Raw genomic sequence first — 13,642 nt, 5'->3', positions numbered from 1 at the left:
TTCTAATGGACTCAAGCAGAGTTCTTTCTCATTCAGTGAAAAATGCCACTTCATGTGTCATGTCAGTATCTGATTCAAATGACACTTTCTTTTGCTAAAGGAATGGATGAGAAGTTGCCACAGAAAAGGGGGAAGTTAACCATTGGAACCCTTGGCCCGCAAGAACCCTGCCATCAGCCATCTTCCGTACCAGATGAACAGAGCAACTGATGTGATATTATAAACACTGTGGCTTTGTTTCGACCATTACCTCTATCAGGAAGTTCTTACAGGCCCCAAGAGAGAATATGCTGGGATTCTCACGCCGCCATTTTCAGACATTCTCCTGAGTTTATAGCAAGAGTAGAAAAAAAGACCCTTCTTACTTAGGTCTCCTTTGTTGCTTTCGAAGTTCTTGTACGTTTATCATATCCCCTTCCATGATGTTCACATCCACTCCATTCATAAGGTGGGGAAACTGAGGGTAGCAGACACTGTCAGTGCCCAACCCACGTGCCCTTCTATTCCCTATTCCTGAGCTCACTCAAGGCTTCTTCCTACAAATACCATTCACCTGAGGGATTTTTCCAGCTGCAGGAATGTGCTCTGTCTTTCTCGGGGAGAGCCCTCAGTGAATCAGACACAGGGTTTCTGGGTATGTAGCCCAGCTGGCAGCTTCCTCAGCCCTCAAGGAGGACCTCTCTGAGGTGTGTTCTGTTAAGTCTCCCAAAGGTCTCCAGTGGGATTGAGCCACAGGTGCCTAAAGAAGTAACCTGCCCGTTAGCCTGAATGGTCTTCCTTCCCTGGCTCATGTCCTCTCTCCTTCCTGGGGCTTCCTGGGCTCACTTCCCAAGTAAGCTACTTATATCTAAATCCTTGTCTCAGGCTCTGCTTCGGGGGAAGGCCCACCTCAGACACTGGGGCACCGGAGAAGATGAGTATCTGCTAAATGCCACACAGCTACTTAAAGGAGAACTAGGGCTCGGACCCGGGACTTTGGACTTCTGGCACATTTACCAAATAAGGTTTCCCCTTGCTGATGGCCAGTGCATTACAGAATTGGTCCCAGGATATTTGGGCAAAAGCAAGACCCTATAAATGAAACAAAGTTGTCATATGGCTACTCCTTGCCTTTCAGGAGTGTACTCCCCACCACACAGCAGGAGGAAAGAAAAAAATGAAGGGCAGTAATTACCTAGCATGACGAAAGGGACTCCCAGGAAGGTGGAATTGTATTTCCCACCGGTAAGATTGATGATCCCGGCCGCGGTGAGAGTGGCCAGGGTTATAGTCACCAGCCCAAGCAGGCCTAGCCAGGGTTTGCTGCGGACGCAGTCCTGCATAGAGCAGCACAGGATGGCCATAGTGACCACCAGGATCAGGCTGGTGACCAGGTAACGTTCTGATACGCGGCTGGTCTTCTGGAAATCTTCCCTCAGTGAGGAGGACGTGTAAGGGTACATTTTGACTTTGCTGTTGGATTTCTGGAATAGTCGGACAGTGTCGCAGAAGCTGGACTCCCACCTCTCAGCCACCATGTCGTTGAGACTGTTGATTGACTGCAGGTAGTAGGTGAGCTGGACGGCCTCTGCGGACTTGACCCGGTCCTTGCTGTGCACAGTGACGCCTCCAAGCTGGTGTCCGTTGTACACCGCCCTCCCGTCCTTTAAGTGAGTGATTGGGTATGTGATAGCAAAATTGGTCCGGTTGGTGGCCCGAGCATTCTTTAGCTCCTCCAGAACATGCACTATGTCATCCACGATGCAAGTCTTATCATTATTCAGGATACATATGTGGGCGAACGTGTAATTAAAACCAGGCCTTGGAACCTGGATCCTGGTCACAGCAGCATGCAACTATGGGGGAAAAAATGAAAGTCAGTGTTTATTACCCAGAATGAGACATTCATGCATGGCATTGGCTCTGTGGAGTCAAGTATGTCTGTGTGGGGTGGGGGAGTTTCTCATGTCATCTCTAAGCTAAAGAGTTCACATTAAATGGTATAACCTTGAGTCAGAGATACGTAGTAAGGATTCAAAACCACCGGCGGCAGCAGCACAACCTGGGAACTTACCAGACGTGAAAACTGCCAGGCTCCACCTCACACCTGGGAGATCAGAATCTCGGGGTGGGGCCTGGGAATCTGGGTTTTCATAAGTTCTCCAGAGGATTCTGATAAAGGTACAGTTTGAGACGTGCTGGGCTACTGCACCAGCATTCTTTCCACACGTTCTGTTATTTGTGACTCAGTTGGTCTATAATGCCTGAAAGTCTCACGTATGTCCACCGTCTTGAAGATGGAAGGTATGGTGTGAACTGAGGCGCAGCTTCAGGTGCAGAGGTCTGCCATGGGCCCCTCCCTTGCTGCCAGTTGGTAGGGCAGCCAAATGATTTCCCCGTCCAACTTAGTCCCTGAGTGCCTTCAAAGATAAGAGGTTCACCTCGAGGGACTTTGTATACTCTGGCATTCCCTGCGTGCTTACATGGGAAGGGAGACGTAACTGCAAGACACTGGCTGGGACACGTGGCATTCGTGCTAAAGGAGCACAGTGGGATCTAGTCAGCACACCTCACCCCAAGTCACAGTGGCCATGTCACGCGTCACGCCCTCTACACCTGTGATCGAAGTGGACGCTGGGAATACGAGCACTCATTGAACAGCTCCTCCTCTAGCCGGCACAGTACCAGGGCCTTCATACAGATGAACTCATTTAACCCTTACAGGAAACTATGAAGTCGCTACAAGTCCTAGCCTCATTTTACAGATGAGGAAACCGAGACACAGTTCCTTGCCCGAGGTCACGCGCCTAGTATGAGAGAAAGCTGGGCTCTCCCCGGGGGTCTGGCTCCAGAACCCGTGCTCCCAGCGCCTCGCCACACACTTCTAGGTTAACAATGCCGGCAGTTGAATCAAGGTACGTGCTCACAACTAATGGCCACATTTGTGCTTTCACTGCCCCAGCCCTAAAAAATCACAAGTACTCAAGTTCACATAGGTAGGAGTGTGTGTACTCTATGGTCCAAGGCCTGTTCTCTGTGAAATGTGCCCGGTCTGCAACATGAGGCCGGTGGTGGACACGTAATGGGTGCCAGGTAGGTGAGGTAGACCTGTGCCTAAAACTGAGCGCGCTCTCTCTAGAGCAGAGATAGCCTCTGTGTATCTAATGGATAAAGAAAAACATTTCGTGTGTAAAGGGAATAGTTTAACATCCAGTCACCACACTGTGACTATGCCATTATAACTCATAACCTGAGCATCTCCATGACCCTGATATATTTTCTCTCGAATCTGCTCTAGATGGATTATTTGTGAAGACATTCTTCTGTGCATGTGCCAGGGTGTGTGGGATATTTATTATGCTCTTTGAAAATGTCAGAGGGGCACCAGCTGTCAGTCTTTTAGTTAGCACAGAGCATGAGTTGTTAACCCTAATTCTCAGTGTACCCTCCCCAACATCTCCTCGTGGGCACCACCCCTCAGGTTGGGAAACACTTCATAGTACGACATTTGGCTGAAACATTTTGAGTTCTTTCCTTGACACACACACACACACACACACACACACACACACACACACACACAATCTCCCAGAGATACCTAAGAGATTATTTTCATAAAACTCTAGCTTTTTGTTTTGATGCTTGGAGATTAATGAGGAGCAAAATGTCGTCAATGATTTTCAACTGTGAGTGTGTCTTTTTTATCCATTCTTCTTTCTCTAAGCATGGCCCGGTGAATTTTGATTAAAAGAACTTCCAGCTACAAAAAAATCCCAACAATAAAGTTATTTTGGGGAGGGAAGAACCAAGAGGAATTTAAAGACAAGAGAGAGTTTTGATAACTGTTAAAAGACCGACTTTGCGGAAAGATCCAGAATAGGCTAGAAAAGGAGTGGTATTGAAAGCATGCATATGTGTAATATTTAGTGCATTGTTTGTTCCTATGAGCAGTCTAATAAATCTCCCTTAGAGTGATTACTAAATATGTCAAGAGAAAAAGATTGCCAAATAAGATGGTGTTAAGCCACAGGGTTGAACCCAGTTACAGCAAGGGGATATTTTCCATCCATTCTCTAAGGCGACCATGCCCTGATGGGTGGGGCATTGTAAACTATTTAGAGATCTGCCAGATCTGCAGATCTACTGCCATGACTCCTGGGATGACAGACCAAAGAAAGCAGCCACTGTGTTAAGTCCTGTCCCAGCAGATCGCAGGATGGAGACTTGGGCAGGGAGACCTTCGTGAAGGTGAACAAGGAAGGTTTCTAAGTTCTCAGTACGCGAGCTGCTGTGAGACGCAGCTGCTTTGAATTTCCAATGGAAAGGTGGGTGGAACATGTGTCACTCTTCCTTCTGAGTGGCAGGGAGATGCTGAGTGACAAACCATCCAGAGAGGGGGTGTTGGCTGAGGCCACCCACCTGGCAGGAGGAGTCTGTGGGATTCTACTGTGGGATCAGAGGGGAGAGGATGATGGAGGCATGGGGAAGAACTGAGACTCCCTTCTGTGACTTCTGAAACTTATCAGTTCTGCTTTTTGGTTGTTGTGAAAGCATATCAAGTACACGCACTGTCAACTCTTGCCTGTCCACATGCTACCCGGATATCAACCTGTATAGGATGTTACTTTCCTAAAGAAGCCCCACTCAGGACAGTAGAGACATTAGTAGGTGTTCTTTGATATATTCACAGGGGAAAAAGGAAGCCAGGGATTGAAGCTATGCTCTTTTTTTTTTTTTCTTTATACTTACTTTTAGTTTCTGCACTGGAAAAGGAAGGTGAAACTGATGACAGGTTAGTTTATAGTGATTTTATCTTTGCCCTTAAATTAATCTCTTCTCTTGGGTCTGGAAGGGGTAAAGAAAGCCAGGGAAACATCAGAGCACAATAGTGAAATGGTGACCGAGACACTTCAGTCCGCAAAATGGACAACCTCAAGCTACACAGGCTTATTATTGAGCTAGGTAAGAGATCTTCAGAAAAAAGCAGGGGGAAATGACACAAAGTCATAGTCTTGACCCTTAATATAGTCGGAGTCTGTCGTGTGAATCAACACATAATCCATGTTTCCATACCTATGTATAGATTCTAGATTATTCACTCAACACACATTCAATAAGTACTCATCAAGTCTACCGTGTTGTCAACAAGAGGATAATTTCCCTGAATTTAGTGCACTCACACTCACACATGGAAAATCACAGAAGAGATAACAACATTCAAAACAAAGGCAATATTCTAACAGTAGCCAGTGCCAAGCACTTTGTACTGGTAAGGCCCAATCCAATGGCAATCTTGATCACAATATTTTCTGTTCTGTGTTTGCTGCCAAAGAGGCCAGAACTGAATGTTAAATCGAGATTGATTCTCAGGCTCTGAACATGCCACTTAAGCTGTTAGCTTCTCTGCTCTCATCACCCTTCAGGTGAAGAATGGTAACAGTAATAGTAACTGGTCTGCTAAGTTCTTTCTTTACAGTTTAAAAAATGTATTCAGTACAAGACCCTATGGAAATGATTAAATGATTACCTTCATTTTCTAGCTGGAGCAGTTGAGGCCTAAAGAATGTCACTAGCTCACCTAAGCGGACCCAGTGAGTAAAGGGTGGAGGTAGGATCTTGGGTGCAGCGGGACGTGTGGCCCTAGCCCAGCACAGACCGGTTTGCACAAGGATGAAGAAGATTTGAGGAAGGGCCATGGCTGTGACAGAGCTGTGGGCTGGCCATAGTTGGAGATCTGGGGTCCACTAAGAGAGACCAGAAACAATCCCAAGGGCCAAACCTCATCTGTAGATGGCAGCATTAGGTGGCGATACTAACAGGCAGCAAAGGGGATGGGTCTTGAGCCTACTGCCTTTTCTTATCCTCCATCCAGACTCTGTAGTTGCCAAATAAAACTTTTCAAAGACAGGCTTACCAAGAAGAAAGGCTGTGGGACACAATGGAACCCAGCAAAAAGAAGTTTTGGCTTCAAGTCTGGCTTCTGCTGCTTACGTAGGAGTGTCAGAGACCCTCAGAATGTCACTTTTTCAGGTCTCAGATTTATCAGTAAAAAACAGGAGGTTGGTTTAGCTAATCTTTACGGACAGACCCTTTTGGTTCTAACACGACATAATTCTAAGATGAATGACATCCACATACTATGCGATCAGATTCTGGGTGAGAGAAAGTTAACTTCATAAATATCAATTTGAGATTTATTATAGCTGCTTGAAGCATGCTTTTCCAACACATTGAAGTCCTTTTTAGGTCAATGACAGATCTGATAGTAGATGAAACCCAGAAAGAAAACCACAGGGTAGGGAAAATAGGTTTACTGAAAAAAAAAAAAAAAAGACTCCCTTCTCTGAGTGATTTCCCGTTCTGGGGAGGCACTGGCTCTTATAATCCCCTTCTGCCAGAGCCTGGGACAAAGCCAGTGTGGGCTGCCGGTCACGACAGGCCAGAGTCTAATTTCCTCTCTGCCTCTCCTTGGCACACTCAGATCTTGCTCAGAAGACAGCAGGGGCACCTTGTAGAGAGTACAGAAGGGATCTGGGAGGAAGGAAGTGTCCGCTCCCGAATGGTGATTAACACAGGAAAAATACCTGTGGGTTCACAGGATCTTTTAGGATACCTTTCAGGTCTTTTTGTATTTGTTTTTTGTTGAAAAGGGCCTGAAAGCCACTCAGCCAGGCCAGACAATTAACAGGCTCTGGGAGGGGCCTCAAGGTGTCTTTGGCAACCTTGCCTGTGAGGGAGATGTGGAGGAGGTGAGGGTCCCCCAGCTCCCCAGGGGGAGTCTGTCTGATGACCCACCTTTATTAGCTGCCTTCCATTCCTTGTCTCGCCTTCCCACACCCTCCTTCTGCCACTCACAAAGGAGCTGCATTCATTAAAACCTTTTTAAAGATTTATTTTTAAGTGATCTCTATACCCAACATGGGGCTTGAACTTACAACCCCAAGATCAAGAGTTGCATGCCCTACAAACTGAGCCAGCCAGCCAGGCACCCCCATTAAAACACCTTAAAAGGTGAGGTTGTCCGTTTGCTTTTCTAACTTGTATCATTTGCTCCCAAATAATTATCTACAAAGTGACACTAAATCAAAACTGCTTTAAAAATGCTTTCAAGGAATATCTGGTTTTCAACCCCAAATGATATGTTTTCTTCATTGAATCCCTCCAAATTCCAGGTCGTAATCTGGGTCTATATTGTGCAACTGTAAGTGGGTAGGAACTGATTGGCAAGGGATCCCCACCCAGGACACAGGAAAACACCTTGAAGTGGACAGACCTGGTCTCGGCAGTTCATCAATTACGCTAGCTCCCTCGGTGTTATGTTCTGTCTTTGCATGATCTCACTCTCACCCACTCTCTTTCCTCTTCTTTTAATAGAAATGCATTACATCAGAACACCACAAGTCGCAAGTTGGGGATTGTTACCGTGATTCATTTGTAGTGCAGCCAAAAGCAAGTTAGTCATCCCTTAATAAGTGAACAGAAATATCATTCTGCCTTTGAAACATTACATGTTTGGAGGACGCCAAATTTAAGCTGTGGATGTAGCCAAACAAGTGACTATCTGTCTACACGCTTCTTCTATACATGTGCGCCTGGTGTCAGGCTGACCTGCTCCAGTGACAAAAGACAAATGGTGACTTCTGTCAATACTGTAGTGTCACCGGAGGTCCTGGAGAGTGGGATGTGTTGGTTCTTCTCCTTGCCTTACCAGGGGGTAAATGCTCTTATTGCAGATGTTGACACTAAAAAGCAGCCAAGAAAGCCCCGCATTGTAATTCCCAAAACAGGCTGTTTGTCTTTGCAGCCTTGGCTGAAAAAGCAATGCAGCTTTCGATTTGAAGCAAATAAATCTGAGATTTTAGAAACAAAAAATAGTAATGGTGAAGGAAAAGGCAACTACAATATCTCCTTGCATCTTTTGCCCGATTCCATATTGGTCTGGAGGAGAAAGACAATGAGATCCAGTAATCTCTGTTTCCATAGCCTGGGGGAATTTTCATTTGGTCTTAATTTAAAAAAATCCCTTGATACCATGAAGACCCCTGGAAACCTGTTATGTTAAACTCTATGATTAGAGTGGTTATCTTTGAATCCCATTGTCCTCACTTGACTTTCATGGTCAGGCTTAAGCTTTGGGTGAGCCACTTTGTGGGTCACGAGTTTTGCTGGATATCTGGTAAGAGGACAGGATTCTCTCAGAAATGGGAGAATGTCAAAGCTGATTGGCCAAGAGGCAAAGAGAAGTCCCAGAGAGCCAGATGCCTGAGGAATATGCAACAGCAGTTTTAATATTTGGCCAGGAGGCTACAAATAACTCTTCAAGGGATAGGAAAAACACGGTACCAAGGACTTCCAGGTCTGGAAAATGACTGTGAACCTGAGTGGGAAGAGCACTGGATCAGGAGTCACAAGACTTCCACTTAAATTCTGGTGTCGGGTCTTGCTGACCACATGAGTTAGAGATAAGTAAAAAATGAGCCTTTTAGAACATATATCATGCCACTTCCCCGCTCTAAATCCCTCAGTGGTTCCCCATGGCACTGAGAGCCAACACCTAAGTCCTGACTATAGCCAACAAGATGGCACATTGTCCTTGCTGATACCTCGGAACTCCTCTCTCACCATGCCCGTCACATGGCTCATCTTTCTCTTAGTTCTGCTAGGAATGTCCTTCCTCCAGATAGCTTTGCTTCCTTCCCTTCCCTGCCCAGATGTAATCGTCTTCCCTGACCCCACCCCCGATTGGAAACATCAGCATCCCTCGCTATCTCCGTCAGTTTTTCTCATTTAAAATTTTTCATGGCACTGACTGTGATACGACATTGTGTTATGCATCTCTTTTTGTTTCTTTATTCTGCTGCCCCCACTGGAGTAGGAGTTCTACCGTGCTGGTGTGTTTGTCTATTTGGTCTACTTCCACATCTCCACCACCTAGAACAATTCCTACCACATTTACTCAATAGTTCTAGAGTAAACTTATGAAAATATAATAATCTTGTGAGTGAATGGATTTTAGTCTGCCTCATGGGCAAGAGGAGGGCCAAGTGAAGTGATGGAGTGCATGCATTTTGTAAACTCTAGAGGATCCACAAATGTGACTGCAGTTATTACACAGCAGGGAAGCATGGAATGGTATTTCTTCTGGCACATGTCCCACAGCTATCCAGATGTAGCCCTAGAGTTGATTCCCGATAGTTCTGGTGCCCCTGATCTTTCCTGGGTTTTGACAGTATCTTGTGCTTTAGTGGGAAGGACATGAGTTATGAGGTCAGAATGCCATAAGTTTGAATCCGGCCTCTGTTAGTTCTACCTATGGGACCATAGCAAACACAGCTGGACCCTGGCCCTCTCGTCTCATGACTTCGTTACCCACTGGTCCTACTTCCAGCCTGATGTGGAAATACTGGGGCACTAATGTGCTATCTTAGTCCCAAGCAGCCTGGACCTGTGACTAAATACCCTAGCTCCCTTGTCCCCAAGGTGGGATGACTCTGCAGCACGTGTTCCTTCCTGTTTCCCAGAGTTCCCCAGCAGGATTAGGCTCCAGCGGCCCAGAGGGTAACTAGCTTGACAAGGTCCCTGTAACTTACTGCTTCCCTTCCCTGTTGCATATTGCCATTCTCTTACCAGTGCTTGCTGGGATTGTCTTCCAAACATACTATTGGTATTGTGTCTTTGACTCTGGGCCAACTTGTGGAGGAACCCAAACTAAAACGATGACTTCAGCATTTAATTCAGTTTCGTTATCTGTAAAATGGGGATCACTCTGGCCTCATAGTGTCATTATGAGGATCAAGTGTGGAAAGATATAAAAGGCGTCTTCCCTGGCATTTACTGTTGCATTAAACCATATGAAATTGCCATTTCTGTAGGTAACAAAGTGGTTTGGTATTGGCAATTTTTTGTAGTTCACCTAATTGACCTTCAGTGAGGGTCTGTTCTTTCCTCCGTTAGCCTCTCTTCCTTTCCACGAGCCCTGACAGACCCAGCACCTCCCTTGTTGGAGTACCAGAGAGTTTTATTTGCTTTCCAAGGTACAGTTTGGTGGTACTGGGACAGGCTTTTAGGAAAAAGACAACGGTTCTGGGCTAGGAAAGTTCTCCCATATCCACAAACAAGACTGCAGATACTGTGGGCATGATGAGTCCCTGCATACAACTAGAATTCACACATTCAGCAGTTTTGGCTTAAGAAAAAAATGTAAAACAGTATAACCCACATCCCTGAAATATTTGAAACGGCAAATAATTAATAACAATATTAAATCTACAAAATTATGAAAAAATGTCTCTATCAGATGAACTCTTCGGCAATTTTTATTTCCTTCCAAGGATTTACTAAGGTTCTAATGAGCACTGAGCTTGAGAACAGTGTAAATTATGGCTGATATAAGAAGGAATAAGAAAAAAATTACACATAATGATGTGGTAATGGCACTCCTGAAGGATGGTCCATGAGCTTTACAAGACCGAGCATGTGATACAACTCAGAAAAGAGTGTGTTACCTGATGGTGCATTTTCCCATTGGAAATAATGGGTTTTTGTTTCGTTTTGTTATCAAGGTTCTCCAACAAAACTACTGCCCTTAAAACTCAGAGTAGTGATGCCAGCCACTGCCCTCCTTTTCTGGATCTGGAAAGAGGCCTTATGGAGCAAATAGTCAAGGCTATGATTCAGCTTGCTTGGGCCCGGGCCCTTCTGGGAAGTGCTCGTGTTGGTGGCACAGTCTGGCTCGGTGGACGTAGGCTGCCTGTGCTCACCTGCCAGCTTTGGCACTTAGTGATTGTGTGATCCTCGACATTAAGCTGGAATAGCTCTCTGTGCCTCACTTTCCTCATCTGTAAAATGGGGCCGATCATAGTACCCACCTCAGTGAGATTGCTGGAGGATAAATGAGAAGTTGAATGTGCACTGGTCGATATGGTCTCTGACAAACAAGTGGTTCCCAGTAAAGGTTTGTGAGCAAAAACAAAATACTCCATTCCTACCCTCTGTCTTGCCTTGTCCCCCATAACGTTTTTTTTTTCTTTAACTCAACAACAGTTCCTCAGTTGGTCTTGAAAAGTATATTCAGTGAAATGGAAAGGTGACATATTTTTGCTCACATCTTTGCTGAGAAACTAGGGGATAAGTGCATACATCGATGCAAATATTTGAAGAGAGTAGCTGGGTAGTATATGTTTAAAAGTTGGCACTCCCCAATTCCAGGATCAGCTCCTACCCTGACACCATCCCACTTTTTCCAGGTTCGCTGCCTAGTTACATTACTGTGCACATCAGAGCAGGCCAGGAACTGTGGCTGGGGCAAAGGAAGAAAACTGAAAGGTATTAAGTGCGTACTTTGTGCTGGGCCTTGTGCAGAGAATGCTGCCCGTGTTCACCTCATTTCATCCTCATGGGAATTCAGGGAGGTAGACTGTTACATTCACATTCACAGGTGGGGAAACTGAGCCTCAGGGAGTTTAAATAACTTGCCCATGGTCACAGATTTAGTATATGGATCAGCCCACATTTAAATCCTGGGCTGGGTACATTGTTCCCCAACTGGAGTTCCTTTGGCAAAGTAAAGACTTCATATCCCAATGTCTATGCTCTGGCCATTTGGATATTGATAAATTTGTGTTTGGGGATTAGGCTTCAGCACAGTCAAGCCACAGCATGAGATGTTCAGCAGCAGTTATGAACTGAAAGTGGTGATGACATAGCAAAGTCAAGGAGCCAAACGTGACAGAGCAGCAGAGACCAAAGTACTGAACACTGGGACCCCGCAAAGATATTTACAACAGAAAACTCAGAGAGGAGCCACCAGCCCATTACCAATGACAGGCATGCATAGCCAGCTGGAGATAAAGAAGACAGATGTGTAGAGATGAGACTTTCATCAGTCTAAACAGCATCCTTTCTGTCTTGTATGTTTCCTGTGTGACTACCGGCCTCTTGCCCCATGCACACACAGAAGGAGAAAGAGAAAAAACACTTTACAGAACATACTGGCGAATGGGTCTGGCAATTTGGGAATTTATTGCAAAACACTGGATTGAAGTTGGGGATCCTGCGGGATGCGTGTATCGCCCCTCCCCAAAGGCTGGTCAAGACCAGAATATATATGTGGCCTGAGGGCAAGGACTCTGTTCCACTCCATCCTGTATCCCTGGCACATACGGGAAGTCCAACAACAATGTACTGACTGAGCCTTCCATGTTTGTTCCTTCTCGCTGATTTATATTTTCTCTGATGACATTGAATGATACTTCACTTGTACCCAAAGGCTACTCTGCTACATGCATATCATTTCCATCTTAAGTAAACAGATGACATTGAATTTAGTCCCGTCGCTTATGCTGCAGACAAATGGCTGATCTCATTAGATAAATGGATATGGTTAGACTATAATCTAAAAAATATAAGAGCAGAGAAACAATTTCGGTAGGAGATTGGATACTGAAATAATTATGTATTATACTTAATTACAGAGTAGCTTGAATTTTTGTTGTGTATTTGTTGGATTTCTATTTTTGGAGAATTCTTTTTAAATACAGAAAAGTTGAGAGATATAGAGCTGGTGGCATGCACTAACCAATTCTGAGATTCTGCCTGAAGTCCTTCTGCTAGACTCTTACTTAAGTTTCTTGAGGTAAAACTATGTCTTAATGTTTCTTATCTCCCCAGCGCTTATGTTAATATCCAGCATAGTGTAGACACTTAATATATGTTCAGTAAATGGTTCATTGCTATAATTGGTGATGAAATGGAGATGACTTTCTCCCAGCAAAGCAAAAATGCTGTGGCCTCCCACCTGCTGCCTATCTGAGACCCATCACAGGTTTTACATGTGCGAGCCTTGCAAAATTTAATCACCCAAATCTGTGAGCCATTGCCAGCATTAAAGCAAGATAGAATCACCCAGAGTGACATCTTTGGACATGAAAGCAGTCTTTGCTCCTGGCTGGGTGAAGCCACGTCACTCAGACAGCCAAGCGGAAGCCATCTGTCAATGCCAGCAAGGCTGGTGTGCTTAGGGCAAGTAGATGGAATGTTCTGAGGACACTATAGATGCGCTCCACCTCTGCAGTAGTGAGCTGAACTGGGCTATACAAGAGCCGAATTCCACAAAACATCCGAGCCTTGCCACGGAAGGAAGTTGCAATGGTGGGAGGGTAGGAAGTAGTTAGAGGTGTAAGGGGTTTTCCCAGATTCCTTTCCTGGAGGCCTGATGACAGGATAGTGTCACCTGTAATAAAAGTGTAGGTTCCATCAGCAGTGATGGGTCTGAAAACCAAAGCATTGCCGTCTCATGCCTGCTGTGAGGCATAAATGGATGAAGTCGTATTAGTGCTCACATCCTCTGAGACACCCATAGATAAGGAGAGCACCCTGCTTTGCTTGTGATGGTCCCACATTATGCCTGGTGTTTGTCTGAAATTAACATGCCCTACTGCACTCTCAAAAGTATTCCAGTCTGGATGATAAATTATACGATCACCCCACCCACGGACAGCATTAATACAGGGTGGGGGGCAGAATCTTCAAATAGACATGACATTGGATGTAGGTACATGAGAGTTTTTGTAGTTTATGTAGAGCTTGAGGCAAACAAAGTCCAAATCACACAGGGCCTTGTCTGCTGAACTTGGGAGACAGACTTTGTCCTGCTGGCAACTGG

General features: G+C 45.3%; 1 protein-coding gene across 1 annotated transcript in view; it reads right to left on the bottom strand.

Annotated features, from left to right (window-relative positions):
* PTCHD1 (patched domain containing 1) overlaps positions 1-13,642 on the bottom strand; it is a gene marked incomplete at its 5' end in the record, with an annotated part of 52,596 nt that overhangs the window by 14,580 nt on the left and 24,374 nt on the right. The window contains one exon of the mRNA XM_040468809.1: positions 1,175-1,835. Coding sequence (XP_040324743.1) covers positions 1,175-1,835 — 661 coding nt within the window. The remainder of the gene's footprint in view (positions 1-1,174; positions 1,836-13,642) is intronic.

Source organism: Herpailurus yagouaroundi, unplaced genomic scaffold (genome assembly GCF_014898765.1).
Source record: "Herpailurus yagouaroundi ecotype Mexico unplaced genomic scaffold, PumYag 67793, whole genome shotgun sequence".
NCBI classification, from domain to species: domain Eukaryota; kingdom Metazoa; phylum Chordata; class Mammalia; order Carnivora; family Felidae; genus Herpailurus; species Herpailurus yagouaroundi.
This window is presented reverse-complemented; position numbering and strand designations above follow the sequence as displayed.